Source organism: Barbus barbus, assembly GCF_936440315.1.
Source record: "Barbus barbus genome assembly, chromosome: 40".
Lineage (NCBI taxonomy): Eukaryota > Metazoa > Chordata > Actinopteri > Cypriniformes > Cyprinidae > Barbus > Barbus barbus.
In genome coordinates this window covers 14,218,189-14,234,305 of record NC_136718.1, presented here as the reverse complement: position 1 = coordinate 14,234,305, position 16,117 = coordinate 14,218,189, and the positions used below count along the sequence as shown (strand labels likewise).

At 37.9% G+C, this 16,117-nt stretch overlaps 1 protein-coding gene across 8 annotated transcripts in view; it reads right to left on the bottom strand.

Moving 5' to 3' along the window:
* The window catches only part of LOC306859145 (agrin-like), a 253,049-nt gene that overhangs the window by 100,730 nt on the left and 136,202 nt on the right, over nucleotides 1–16,117 (bottom strand). For all 8 annotated transcript variants that reach the window (XM_079400015.1, XM_079400016.1, XM_079400022.1 and 5 more), the window contains one exon: nucleotides 11,554–11,769. In XM_079400015.1, the coding sequence (XP_079256141.1) occupies nucleotides 11,554–11,769 (216 nt within the window). The remainder of the gene's footprint in view (nucleotides 1–11,553; nucleotides 11,770–16,117) is intronic.

Sequence of the window (16,117 nt, the reverse complement as noted above, 5' to 3'; positions counted from 1 at the left end):
TAGTTAGTAATAATCTTTTGGATTACACATATGGTAATGTATTCTGAGTACTTTTTGAAGACTTTTAGATTACTTTCGACCTAACTCATATGAAATACTTTTCATTCTTTGTTATCAACATCAAGAAGTGCATTAAACATTACATTACACCAAGGTTTCCCAAACTGGGGTTTGTGAGGTGGTGAAAAGCTAATAATTAAATCATAAAATGTCAAATTAAACTAACTGTGTGGTCTGTCCATTTTCTATGTAATTATAGTAACCTGACTAGTGGCTGGTGTGTGCAGTTCCAGAAAACTGGAAGACTTTCCAAATGTATATAAGCAATAGGACCTTTTAGAAAGGAAAATTTCAGAGAAAAAACAGAATTAAGGTGCATCAATACATTACGAATAATTTACTTCCTTTGTGTAAATAATATGTAATCATGTACTCTATAAAAAATGAACTGTAGTCTGATTATGAGCACTTTAAAATGTAATATAATCTAATTACAAGTACGTAATTTTTGGACTCTGATTACATAATCCAGATTGCATTGTAATCTGTCTTGCACTGGTTGTTAGGTATTGCTTGGATGTTGTAGCTGCTAGGATGTTCTGGGTAGTTGCTAGGCCAATGCTAGTTGGTGTCAGGTCAAAAAAGCACACTCCCAGTCTCTATAATTTTCTGATCTTTAAATCGAATCACTGGTTTCTCCAACAGTTCAAGTCTATGGTATATTCTTGCCTGTTGTTCCATCTGCCAGGTGTAAATCATAAGTCTGGCTGCTTACACAGTAACAGCACACCTTACAAAGTTGCAAGATTGGAGGTGTAATTTATAATTCATTACTGTAGCACAAACAATGTGGGTCGAGATACATTTTGAAGTTTAATACTTAATGGTAGGGGTTTGTAAAAACTCCCTAGTAGAAGCAGTAGTGGTTTAATAGCGATACCTACTTCAGCAAGCAAAACTAATTAACAATAGCGAGGCTCAAGCAGGCACTGCACTCCAACAGAAACAGGTCACCAGATTCAAAGCGACTGCTTTGGGATTTTCAGGAGGTCAAAGCTTAATGATAGTGGGCAAAGAAAAGAGCAAGAAACCTTATTTTGTAGGCTACATACAGCTTACATAATGATCTTTCCCCACACTGCTCTCTGTTACTGCAGTACTCAAACATAATGACAAAGATGGAATTGTTTGTTATGGCTAAAAGCAATATCCTAAAAAAAAAATTCTTTTTTTCTTTCAAACAAATTTTGAGTACAATCAGCAAGCACATTTGACGCTAATCATTTTCTTTTCCTTCAAGCAAGCCCTTTCAAACACACACACACATTTATCAGCTGGTATTCATGCGTTCTGCAAGTTGATAATATACAGTCTGTCGGGAGAGACGGAATTAGATTTTCAAGTGGTTTAGCAGCTCCATACAACAAAATGTGGATACCCACAAAGCATTAAAACAGCAAATATACATGCATATATACATGTACAGTGTATATATATATATATACACACACACACGCACACACAGTATATATATATATATATATATATAATATATTTATTTATTTTAGGAGTGCCACGTTCGGTACACACTTTGGTTTTGGGGTCACAGTTCATGAGACTTAATAAAATTCCACACAATTTACATTTTGGGAAATGATTGCAAAGCAGTTTGTGTGCAATTCTGGAATAAAGATCAGCCAAAATAAATCTAAAAACCGGCTCCGATTTATAGCCAGTTGACCAGTGCATCTCTAGAACTTGAAACTTTCCCACACTGCTGATTTAAAACAAGCAGGTGTGCCATCTGAACTCGCTGTTCTTGTTTTAGGTTGGTGCGTAGACCGTCTCTTCTTCTGCTCTTTCCTGTTCATCATCTGACTGCATGAACCGAACTGTGACGTCCATACCGTGAAGGTTTGGTGCTGGGTAGTAACTGATTACATGTAATCTGGTTAACATAGTCAGATTACAAAAATTGAGTACTTGTAATTTAATTATATTACGTTTTCAATTGCTCATAATCAAATTACAGTTACTTTTTTACAGATTACATGATTACATGTTTACACAATGGCAGTAAACTATTCATAATGTATTGATTCACACAAATTCTTTTTTTTTTTTCTCTTAAAGGTTCTAAAAAAATCCTACTGCTTATACAGTCCATTTGGAAAGTCTTACAGTTTGATGGAACTGCACACACCAGCCACTAATCAGGTTACTGTAATTATACTAAAAATGCAACGGGCACAAAACTAGTTTAATTTGACATTTTTATGATTTAATTATTAGCTTTTCATCACCTCTTGAACCCCAGTTTGGGAAACCTTGGTGTAATGTAATGTTCAATAAACTTCTTAAGGTGGGTAACAAAGAATGGAAAGTATTTTTTTATGACTAAGGTAATCTAAAAGTAATCAAAAAGTACTCAAAACACATTTTCTAATAGAACAATAGATAGATCAACTTGTTTGACTATATAAACAACTGATTAGAACAGGTGAATTTGACTACTATTTGATCTCTACAACACCATGAAGAAATGAGAACAGTATTTAAAAGAACTCTCTCTCAAAGTGGCTGGCCTCTCCTGCACCTGTGTGCTCCGTGGAGACTGTAAGACATAAAGAGCTCTTGAGAGGGTCATATGAAGAATCTCTTGGTCACCAGAACCCCGCTGGCTGATGGGAAGTGTTGCTCTCTCCTGCATTAAACTGAGAGAGGTCGGGCAGACACCTCTATGATTACTGCAAAGGGCCTTGAGTGGACATAGGCAGGTATTCATGAATGACTTTGTACTCTTGCGCGCTTGAATGTGCAAGCGTGTAAAGTGGCGTGGGTCTGTGTACGTGATTCAGGAAAGGTCGCGGAAGAGAAGGACATCGTTGGAGGGAAATGTAATTATGGGCCGAAATGAACTCGTCTAGTTTAGAGGTACTAGTCGTTTGGAAGAGGATGTCTTGAGAGGAAAATAGAAAAAGGAAAGGGTAAGAAAGAGGACAAATAGCAGCTTATTATCATGAAGACGTCAGGAAAGGTAGTGGTTGTGCCGTTGGTGTGTGGCGGCGTGTCTGTGTGCTACACAAACTGGAAGCTGAATGTAACAGTCAATAATCATTATCTGGCACAGCGAGTACGGGAGTGCATTCAAACATTGTTTTCAAAGGTAAAATATAATCATACCCAATCAGCTGTGATTGTTTCTTTAAGATGCCTTTATGATTTACTTTCAAAAGCACAGAATGTGTCCTGAAGCATACTGCGGCCATCAAATATCAAGGCGCATGGTAGACATACTGTAAAGACGTGGTAAATACAGGGTAATATATACTCTATTTAATTCAAATTAGTGCAATAATGATCACTCACTTCGTCAGCAGCCTTGATTCCAGTATTTTTCCCATCTTCACCATAGGGATTAAAAAAGCCAAAGGCTGTGTACGTCTTTTATGAGGCAATGAACTACATAGCCCATGAAGCTTTGTAAATAACATAACTGAATTCGTAGAATCAAATTTCTATGAATCAGATCTACTTATAGAAATACAAAGTACAAAATGCTATACAGTTGAAGTTTATTACTAAATAGACTAGAGCCGCTTTCCCAGTATCGGGCCGAATGGTTCTAAGAACTGTCAGGAACGGTTCAGTTGTATTTCCACGTGAGCCTGTTACGGCGCGGCACGATTATAAACCGTTCTCGGCCAGGAATTCTCGGCACGGTTAAACAACCGTGTGACGTCGCCACTCAGGATCTGTCACTTGTCTGTTGCCTGGCTGCTAGTTTCTCCGTAGCTTGCTAAGTGCGCTATTTTGAGCAATGTTAACATAAATTAGTAATAAAATCTAAGAAATTTCTGATCATCCTCCATAACTCGGTGGTTATTTACACTTCAGATCATATGTAAACACTTATGTTACCCCGGCAACGACTGATGCATTTGAATTGCATTCCAAAGAGATGCGTTATCAGCCCCGCAGTGGAAAACGAAACCATAACTCGGATCGGCGCAGAATGGAACGGTTATGAAAAGAGAACCGTTCAGCACGATGGTGTAAAAGCGTCTAAATATATACACAGGAGAGATTCAAATTTTGTTATTGCTGAAATAAGTTTTTATATAGAGAATGTCAATGGGATTTTTACTGTAGTGCTGTGATTTTTACTGCTCCAATGATCAGCTTGGCTCTTGAATATTAATTTAGATGAAAGTAGCCATATTATGACCACACAGAATACGATTAATCTATTCTGGGTTTAAAAACAGACATTTTTATGCAGCCGCTTACATTTTTATTCAGTGCACTCTGGTCAAGCAAATGAAGTTCTTAAAATGCAATTATTATTGTCCAAAAATTGGACGGGGGTCCTCAGAAATTTCTGAAAGTGGTAGAATTGTTCTAACGGTTGGTAAGCCCCTGATTGTTGCACTCAATACTCCACTCGAGTGTGGTAGGGGTTAAAAATAACAATGCATTATTCAGGCCAGTCAAATGCATGAATACATGAATAAGTTGTAAAAAGCGTCTCCCGTCTGGTATTAGAAGCGAGAGCGTGGAAAATGTGCCTTTTTAATGTGCCCGTCCTGCTGTAATCTGCCTTATCGCACTTCAACACTACATCCTCCCCCTTCGGAAGTGAGCAGGATGGCAGAGAGAGAGAGAGAGACAGAGGAGGAGAGCAAGAGAAACAGATTTGTATAAGAAGTATCCTCATTCTCCAGGGGATAAGCAGCAGAATGAAGCTCTGGTGATGGCATTGATCATATTCTCGTCGACATCTGGGTGTTTTTTTGTGAGCCTATATAGAGTAGCTGTGTGGAAGTGTTGGTATAAGACAAGCTGCATGTGATATACCAGATTTGAGCCTGATGGAACCCAATATGGGGGTCCGAGAGTTTGAGACCACAATAACAACTTAGGATTTAAAATCAAATAGTAATAAAATGCAAAACTGCCAGTTGTTTTGGGTCAAAGCATCACATTTGCAGAGCATATTTCAGTTTTATTGCCCTGTGCATATCCACATAGACCCCTAATATTATTTACCAGAAGCATGCTGGATCACATTAGCTACATTTTTCACTCAGAAGATCACTCTGGTTTTCAGCTGAATGAGGTTTTCAAAAAAAAAAAACATCTCTATGATGGATGTTGCTAGATCACAGAGTATTTGCTTCCAGAATTAATTTAGAGAACTCCATTATTGAAGGAGACTGTCGATCTTGCTATAATTGTTTGCCGGTGGACAGGCCCAGACTGTGTAGTAGACGTAACCCAAGCTAAATTTAGTCTGAGAGCGAGGAACCGCTGGGTTTTTTCTGCAGATGGAGTAAGGAAGCCGAGAAGCCGCTGATGAGTGTGAATTGAGTCTCCTGTCACGGAGACAGGTGAATGTGTTGAGGCGAGCGTCGCCACGCACGAGCACGGGAGCCAACGTAGGGGTGGAACAGGGTGAGCGGAAAACTCATTTGCACGAGGCAGGGCTGGCTACGTGCCATCGGCGGCGGCTGCCGAGCTCAGTGGCCGTGGAGGTGTCACCAGGACCGGAGCTGTGCCTGAATAACGAGCCATCACGGGGAACAATCAGCCAAACAGAGCGCTAGTTTTCACACCACCTCTCTAATAAGGGAGACAAAAGTGCATTTACGCACACCTAAACCATTAACAAATTCTTAAAGTTGATGAGTGTAATCTATCATTGTATAACATAGAATTTATCTAATATCAATACAGACAAACCTATAAACATCACAATCGTAGATTGAAAAGGTATAAACTTTACTTAAATCAAGTCAAGTGTTGAAGAAAGATGTACTAATATATTTTAAGTGATTTGAATTTTTGCCCTGAAAACAAAATAAAGCAAACATAAAGCAAGACATAAAGCAAATTAAAACATAGCAAAAAACATACAAACAAAAAACACCCCAAAACAAACAAACAAAAATAAAATAAATAAAACTCAAAACAAAACCCCAAAAAACAAAACAAAACCAAAAGCAAAAACAACTGAAAATCCCAACAGACCAAAAAAAAAAAAAAAAAAAAAAAAAAAATTTATATATATATATATATATATATATATATATATATATATATATGTATATATATGTATATGTATATGTATATGTATATATATATATATATATATATATATGTATATATATATATATATATATATATATATATATATATATATATATATATATATATATATATATATATATATATAACAAAACAAACTGTGTGTGAAAAATTCCCATAGACAAGTTCAAGGTATGGGCCTGAATATTATACAAGGTACAGGCTCTATCACCTAACAACCATCCAGAAATCCCTAGAAACTGCAAAGCAACACTCGCTATACGTCACACATTTAGCATCAAGCTTCAATAAATAATAATTTCAGAATAAATAATTAAATATATATGAAATATATATATGAAAGCTTTGCTGTAGGGTGACACTATGATGACACTTTCTGTGACTAGTGCGACACACACACACACACACACACACACATACACATATATATATATATATATATATATATATATATATATATATATATATATATACACACACACACACACACATTTACATTTAGTCATTTAGCAGACGCTTTTATTCAAAGCGACTTACAAATGAGGACAATAGAAGCAATCAAAACCAACAAAAGAGCAACAAGATGCAAGTGCTATGACAAGTCTCGGTTTGCCTAACGCAGTACACATTTTTAGATAAAATAGAAAAGAAAGCTAGGGTTAGTTTTTCAAGAAAAGATAGCAGTTAGAGAATAAATATGCAATTGATTGAGGGTCAAGTGTGTGTGTTTTTGTTTTAAATAAAAAGAAGACAAATAGATAAAATAGAATTAGAATAGAGAGTGCTAGAGTTAGAGGGTCAATATATATATATATATATATATATATATATATATATATATATATATATATATATATATATATATATATATATATATATGAAGAATTCAGATGCAAAATCCTCTAAGTACCGTCTGAAATTTTCATCTAAAATGAGGATTTTTAGCAGGCTCCTCTGTTTAGGTTCAGTAATTTTACTCTAATGGCAATGTATAGGTCCTTTTCAAATGCAATTAAAGTGAAATAACTGAACATAAACATAGGAGCCTGCTAAAAATCCTCATTTTAGATTAAAATTTCAGACGGCACTGAACTCATTTATATATATATATATATATATATATATACACACACACACACACACACACACACACATATATATTTATAAATACTGTATATGCGTGTGTGTGTGTGTGTATGTATACATGTATATGTATATATGCACAAACACACACGTACACACACACACACACACACACACACACACACACACACGTTGGGTTTCCATGTTTTATGGGGACATCCCATAGGCGTAATGGTTTTTATACTGTACAATCTGTATGTGCTATTGCCCTACACCAACCCTACACCTAAACTTAGCCCTCACAGGAAACATGCTGCATTTTTAGATTTTCAAAAAACTTTATGCTGTATGATTTATAAGCTTGTTTCCTCATGGGGACCAAAAAATGTCCCCACAAGATTAAGATTTACTGGTATTACTATCCTTGTGGGGACATTTGGTCCCCAGGACGTGATGAATACCAGGTGCACACACACACACACACACACACACATCCAAGCATTATTAATCAATCATTTCTTTGAACAAATTCTGTCCTTTTCTTCTGAGATGGATCACTACTATGATGCGTTCAAACAGTATATCCCTATGCTACTTAGCCTCGGGCTAAACTCAGAGAGTTGCTTTAATATTGACTAAGATGTGTATGCTGAAAGATCATAAATCAACAGTCTCTCATGGCTGCTGCTGCAACTGTTACGTGCTTGGGTGAACGTCAGCTTTGACAATATTAAAGGACAGTAAAACATGCATGTAGTGCACCATGACGTGAGAATCGGTTGACAGAGAGCGTGAGAAGCAACCGAGGGAGAAAAACAGCCCATATGTGTCCAACAGTATCAACACCTGGAGTTATAGCAGGTAAAAGGATCTGAGAGAAATGAGCCATACTTCCCAAGTGAAGGAACACAGTTTCAGCCGTCAATAACGGGACAAACATATTGATTCCTCCATTAAGCTGCTTCCCATGATACCCTGAGGTTAAGGCTTTTCCTCCCCCGCTCTTCTGTACAGCAGAATAACCTCATTTAGACAACAGAAGCTGACAGTTTCAGCCTCTGCGGCTAGTTTAAGTTGTAGGCCTGGTTTAGGGAGTGAATATTTGATGCCCAGATTTTACCTCCTCCGTGGGTACTCAAAAGCCGAGTATAAGGATTTCATCAGTCGAGTCAGGGTGGAGGTGAAGAAACGTGTAAAAAGAAAAAAGAAAAAAAAAAGACAGACAGACAGAGTGAGAAAAGAGAGCGCTCCTGGCAATCACAGTAATTCCAGACGTGCTCTGCACACATATGATCAATCCTTTCATTGATCAATCACTCTGGCCCAATGCTCCACTGCACCGCTGCCAATCTAGACGAGTTCCAGCATACGGCCCGTCTGAAATAAGCTCCACACACACTCCACTTCTTTCCTCTGCTCGCTGACTCTCTGAATGACTGACTCACTCACTCACTCACTCACTCATTCTCTCACACAAACAGCTGGAGACTCTGTTTACCCACTGGAGTTCAATATTATCAAAGCACCCACGCTCCCCTGCTCATCTTTAGAAATAGGGCACCTCTCTGTATTTCTTTTTCTGTATCACCTCTTATCCCATGCCGGGGTGTGAATTAACCCTTTGCCACACCTGCCAATGCAGTGTGAACTGAAAAAAAACCTACCAGCTATAACATTTTTCTTTTGGCCACTTTTGATTCTGTTTCCAAATAAACTGAATCAAACAGTTTCCATTTTTAACACTGATACTGATTATATGAAATGTTTTTTGAGCAGCAAATCCGTACACTAGAACGCTTTTTGAAGGATCATGTGACACTGAAGACAGGAGTAATAACATAAAAATATTATAAAAGAAACCAATGGCAGCTGAGAGTCAGGTTAGTCTTTTGCCAAGTTCTACTCCGGTTGTGTCCAAAATTAACCCTTGGCCTTTTTTTGTAATGAATATGTAATATTGTTAGATTACATACAGTGGTGGCCAAAATGATTAGAACATATTTTTACCAGCTAAAAAAATGGTCAGTTATTTCTATCTTTTGCTGTAGTGTGTCAGTAGGAAATATCAGTTTATATTTCCAAACATTCATTTTGCCATTAATTGTAATAATCCAGTGAGATTTTTGTTTGCACAAGGAGTCTGACAACAGCCAGTGCTCCACACAGAGATCTGCTCTGATCATCATCCAGTCTGTCTGGAATGACGTGAAGAAACAGAACAAACTGAGACAGACTAAATCCAGAACTGTGGCAACGTCTTGATGCTTCAAGAAACCTCCCTGCAAAGCTACAGTACTGTTTAAAGTTTTAGGCACTTGTGGAAAAATGCTGTAAAATGAGGATGCTGTCAAAAATAATGTCATAAACAGATTTTCTTTATCAATTAACTTCTATTAACTAAATTAAATCAGTATTTGGTATGACCATCCTTTGCGTTTAAAGCAGCTTTTGCCCTAGGTGCACTTGCGCATAGTTTTTCAGGTAGCTTTGCAGGGAGGTTTCTTGAGGCATCTTGGAGATGTTGCCACAGTTCTTCTGGATTTAGTCTGTCTCAGTTTGTTCTGTTTCTTCACGTCATTCCAGACAGACTGGATGATGATCAGATCAGATCTCTGTGTGAAGCACTGGCTGTTGTCAGACTCCTTGTGCAAACAAAAATCTCACTGGATTATTAATGGCAAAATGAATGTTTGGAAATATAAACTGATATTTCCTACTGACACACTACAGCAAAAGATAGAAATAACTTACTTAAAACCATTTTTTAGCTGGTAAAAATACTTGTGTTCTAATCATTTTGGCCAACACTGTATGTAATCTAAAAATATTACATATTTATTACAAAAAAAAGGCCATGGGTTAATTTTGGATACCACTGGAGTAGAACTTGGCAAAAGACTAAGCTGACTCTCATCTCCCATCTCAACCTCTCTGCCCAGGAGAAACACTGAACCGTCCGTTATCTATGGCTGCTGATCCCATTTGAGCGAGAGAGATATGACCCCTGATAGCCACACTGTCAATTTCATTAGCGCAATAGCAGGGAGGCTACTGCCCATTAAAGCTCTGCCGCGGAGCCAGCGCCGATTAGCATGGAGCCGAACTTCAACTGCATTAACACACCAGGACAGTGTGATCTTTAATGCCTTTCTCAATGGAGGCTGGAGTTCACTAGTAGGCTGGAGCTCTCATTCCTCAGGACTGATCATTTTCTGCTAGACAGCATGTGAGGTGGCTAATTAGAGCTCTTTGAAGGCTTTGTACGGCATGTTCCACCGAATCACGTAATTACGGCTCATGCTGCCCAGGCCCACTGCCACAGAGCCCGCTTAATGACGAGCCACATTTCACATATTAGTTATCATTCTTGGAATGAAATTGATTGGAATATACATGATGAACAGTGTAGAAAACACAAAACTCATATTCTCCACTCCATAGACCATCTATCCATGTGGGGGTTCATGAATATGGAAACTTGTCATAAAATAGGGATAATTATTGTTTTTGGCATGCACCAAAAAAAGCTTGAATTTGAAAAGAAAAAAAAAAAAAATGTGTGAGCAAGTGGAAGGGTGTAAATATAATATCTCACTTGGCCTTGCCATGTAGTAAATCCAACTTTTGAGGATGCTCTAAATTAGTCTAACTAAAGAGTAAAAACTTAGAGAGTCAACTAATAAATAATAAATGATCAAAAGTGTTCTAAGTTTTCAATAAATAAGTAAACAAATAAATAGAACTTTTCTCACTATTCACAGTATTTTTTTTTAAATTCATGTTGAATATTTATTTTAAATATTTTTATTTAAAATGAATTAAAAATGTTTTTCATCCAGAAACAGATTAATGTAACTTTTATTTTATTTGACAAATTAATATATATAATATATATTAATATATATAATATATAATATATATATATATATATATATATATATATATATATATATTTTTTTTTTTTTTTTTTTTTTTTAAAGAATGTGCTAAATTATATTTGATTAAATGATTGATTTTACAAACACATTGTCTTTATAATATCATGCTTACAATTTTTCTTACACAGTATATAATGTTTACACATAAAAATGTATAGCTGCCTTTACATTTGACGACGGCTGTCCTCATCATATTTTGGGGTCCTTGGCATAAAAAAAACTGCTGGTGTAAGATAAATGCTGTTTCACTGTTTAAAAGCACTGTAAGAGCAACCAAATAGTTTTCTAGAATTTTTTTGTGTTCCACAGTGAAAAAGAGAGTTTGGAATGGCATAAGGATGAATTTGTTTGTGAATTTTCCCTTTAATTTGAAAATAACAGTCAGGTCCTCACAAGTATAGATACTGCATGTGACTAGACTCACCACAGGGGCCTTTGCGCATCACCTTGATGCGTCTCTGTGTATTGCACTGGGCCTTCTCCAGCTCACACTCATTGGAATAGGTAGAGGAGTCAGATCCGCACACCGGCGCCACCACAGACATGCATGCAATCTTCTTACAAACACACTCTCCTTTAGAGGGGTCAGTCGGGTCTCTCTCACACAACGCTCCAAATCCACACAGCTTTCCTCTGCAACCTATAAAGAGACACAGACATAAGAATCAATTTTAGAAAGCCACAATCATGTGACAAGTGCAGCATTCTAGAAGACTACAGTCAAATGAGGACTGAACAAAAGACCCTTGTAAAACAGCTCATGCAAACCAGCACTCAGTTTAAAAACGCTTTTAGTTAACACATGACCTTTAGAGCTCCTGTCTGAAGAGACGAGTACGACATTATTATCGTTGCTTTCTTTTTCAGAATCAATGAAAGCACTGTCTCAACACAAGCACTCTGCTAGGAAGACCTGGTTTTAGACAGTTCATTCAAAAAACGAAAATTGACATAATTTAACATTCTATACCTGCATGACATTCTTTTGTGGAACACAGAATGCAAGCTTTCAAGCTTCAAAAAGGACACAAAAGCATCATAAAAGAGGCCTATCCCACTCTACAGTCTTCTGAAGCCATATAAACTGATTAAAATTTGACTCATTACACACTGAAAGTATTGACCAGCTCTCTAGTTTTCCTTGGAACATTAATGAGAGTTCATGAGAGAAGCTTTGATGTCCAATTTGTACACAAATCATTCTTTTGAGTCAAAACTTTTCAATGAATCAGTTCCTTTTCACAAAACCAGTTTGAATGATTCAATCACAAATCATGATCTTGAGTTCAGAAATTTCAGTTTTTCACACTATTATATTATTTCAAACAACTATATATAGAATATAGAGCATGAGTTGTGTGGACCACATTTATAATACTTTCATTGTGCTTATATGTTCATTTTGAAGCACTAGTCCTTGTTTAAAGACCATTTTCATATTTTCTGGGGTTCTCAGAACTGGAAGTCGTCATAGTTGGCTAAACTTAGGGCTGGGCGATAAAACGATAACGATATGTATCGCGATAGACACGTGAACGATATCAATAAAAAATGTGTTCGATAAAACGTCGGAAGAAAACAAAGGTTGCGAAGCAAGTTTGGTTGCATTGACAAAGGCACTCGCTCTCTGGTAACCTAGCAACGTAGGGAGTGACACGCTAACAGCCAATCATGTAACAGTATCAAGTTTGGTTGCGCCATATCGTTGTCTCGTGTCTAAGTGCGCACGCGCGGCTGAGAGTGCATGTCTGCAGCCAGACCTGGCTGGTCTGCTGGATTCCTCTTCATAAGCAGAAAATGAGTGCCGTAGCGAGCGAGGAAATTGTAAATAAAAGAGAAAGTCAGCTCGCCAGTATGGCAGTTTTTTGGATATTATAAGTCTGACCGTAGTCAGACCAAATGTCGTCTGCAAATTATGCAAGACCGTCGTCCCCGCCAAGACTGGTAATACCACGAACTTGATGTAACACCTTAAAAGCAATATCAATAATTATCGATATCGACCGATATGAAACACTGATATCGTGATACAGTTTTCAGCCATATCGCCCAGCCCTAGCTAAACTTCTATAGTAGTGAATGGAAATGATGGCAAATATAATTTTGCCTTCCCATTTGTCCCAATCCACAAAAATCCACAATAGCATTTCTATGACTTTCCAAAAGAAGAAAACATATCGAGAGATTATTGGTCAGAAGAGAGAAGGATGACAAATCTGCCGTCACTCCCTCAGTCATTGTATTTGAAACACTCATGCAGCCAGTTTCCGTATACATATATATACGTGTATGTGTGTGTGTAAATAAAAGATTTCCAGTATATTACAGAATTTTCATTTTTGGGATCTAAGGAGATATACAGCATTACAGTTATTTTCTTATTCTAAATCAAAGCAAGCACAAGTCTATGCTGAGAAGACCTGGTCTTTGATGAATGATCTTTAAAACACGCACACACACATTCTCGCTCTTTCACTTTTTCTTATCACGGACTACCAGAACAGGTCCAGACAGGGTGGCATGACCACTCGAAATGCTCCAGGATCTGTCTAGCTGTTCCTCATCACTGACTTCACTTCATACAAGAACACACAAACACATAAAACACACACACATGTACACACAACTTTTCTTCTTTTCTGATACTGACAGGTGAGCATCTGTGTCAACTCCTCTGAGACGGTTTCGTTCTATTGCTTTCCTGTCTCACAACTGCCATCAAAACACAAACTTCCATAATTCCCCCAGGCAGGGTCCACTATGGAGCTGCCACAAACTGATTGACAGCCATCAGCTAAACGCAATGGGCTTTTTTTTTTATTTGTGACCAGCTACCTACACAGAATCACACATGTGGAACGTGAGCGTGCACACCTGAGCTTGAGGCATGAGGAGAGTTGCATTTAAACTCCGCTGTCAATCCGACATGCACACCTGCCCACTGTTGTCTCCTTACACAGTGCTTGTCACCTCTGTGCCTGTTTGAGATTCATCGCAGCGCTGTGGCGGCCCGGCCCTTTGTTGATTCTGAGTAAATCAGGTCAAAACCAACAACTTGAGGACACAATCGTAGAGACTCCGTGAAAGCCTGCGGATCTCGGTGGGATTGGGCTGCAAAGGACAGCACTTCCTGGAGGCGCGCTCTTCAGTCGCGTATCTACAGACTAATTACAGAGGCTGGTGTTATTCCTATTATCTTACACTGTATAAATTAATCTTCAGAAGAAAACAAGAAAGAAATTGAAAAGCAGAAAATAAGTCAGTTTGTTTTCTCAATCAATATGTAATTTTGCTCCTTAAGTAATAAAGTTATTAGGGATGCACCAAAATGAAAATTCTTGGCTGAAGCTGAACAAAATGAAATACTGGGCCGTAGGCCGATTACCGAACACGGTTTTTCACATTTTTTCCCCCGTGTAGGCCTATGTTGCCATTTTTTTCACCTTTGCATAAATTAAATAGCCAAAATGTGCTTTTTACTGTTTTGTCCTGCTTAAAAAAAAAAATTCTCATTACGAATTTGGGAAGATATTTGACGCACGTATCACATTGTCACGTCTCTAAAAGAATTATAAAAATGTTACTGAGCAAATGACGAGTAAGAGTGTTTTAGTGCAGATTTTTCTCGCGCTTTGGATTTTGAACCCTGGCGCCGCGAGCTGCACTGTTTGAATACATGCAATTTGTGCAAAACATAACATTCTGCAGTTTATTTACTAATCGTTTGAGGCCATTTCACAATTTCAATCATCACAGTAACCAGCAACAATCACCTCTTCCTCTTTTCATCAGAGATATGAGATGCAGCGCTAAGCAGTCTCTCGCTGTCGGTGTTTCGTTCTTGTAATGATTTTTGTCTTTCTCTGACAGTTTTAAATACTTCCACGCTGCAGACGTATTTGCTGCATTAGTGCTCGCCTCTATTTGATCTTGTCACGTCATTGTTTGGTACTATTTATTCGGTCTTTTTGCTTATTCGGCAGAACATTTTCAGTTGCCGAACATTCGGTGCATCCCTAAATGTTGTAATCAAATCATTATAATTATTGTAAACCACTTAACCTTTTAGAATTTGCACAGAAATCTATATTTGTCAGGCAAAAATGGACAGCCAGAGAATTAAATTGCTTGCCTTAAAGATATTTATGAAAATATATGTATATACATGTATATATGTAAATACGGTAATTGTGTAAAAAATAAAAATACATTTTAAATAAATGCTGTTCTTTTTTAACTTTAAAAAAAAAAACTTTTTCATCAAAGAATCCTGAAAAAATAATAAATAAATAAATAAAATAAGCAGCTAAACTGTTTCCAACACTGATAATAAATCATCATATTAGAATGACTTCTGACGATTCATGTGACACTGAAGACAGCATTGCATCACAGGAATAAATTCAATTTTAAAGTATATTAAAATAGAAAAACGAACCAGGTTACGTATGTAACCCAGGTTCCCTGAAGGGAACGAGAGCTGCGTCGGAAGACGCTAGGGGAACGCCATCAGCGTAACCGACGCTCTGAATATCGTCTACACCTAGTCCGATAGAAGGGCGAGGCGTCACGGGCGGAGTGACGTCACGACCAGGAAGTATATAAGCACGTGAGGCAGAGCCCGCGTCAGCTTCATGTCATGAAGCAAGCGCTGGCAGGGATGCCGGAAGTATGGCTGCGAGACGCAGCTCTCGTTCCCTTCAGGGAACCTGGGTTACATACGTAACCTGGTTCGTTCCCTTCCAGGAACGTCGAGCTGCGTCGGAAGACGCTAGGGGAACGCTATACCAACGCCGCCAGACTGACAAGTCCCTGCCTGATGTCAGGCCAAGAGGACAGAAGAGCCTGTAGTGGCTCGGATGTCGAGGTCGTAACCTGGCGAAGTCAGGGGCGTGGACTACCCAGCAGCGTCGTAGATGCCCTGATCGGTACATCTGTCCAAAAAGGCCTTGAAGGCCGCCATACCTCTGGTTGAGTGCACTCTGACT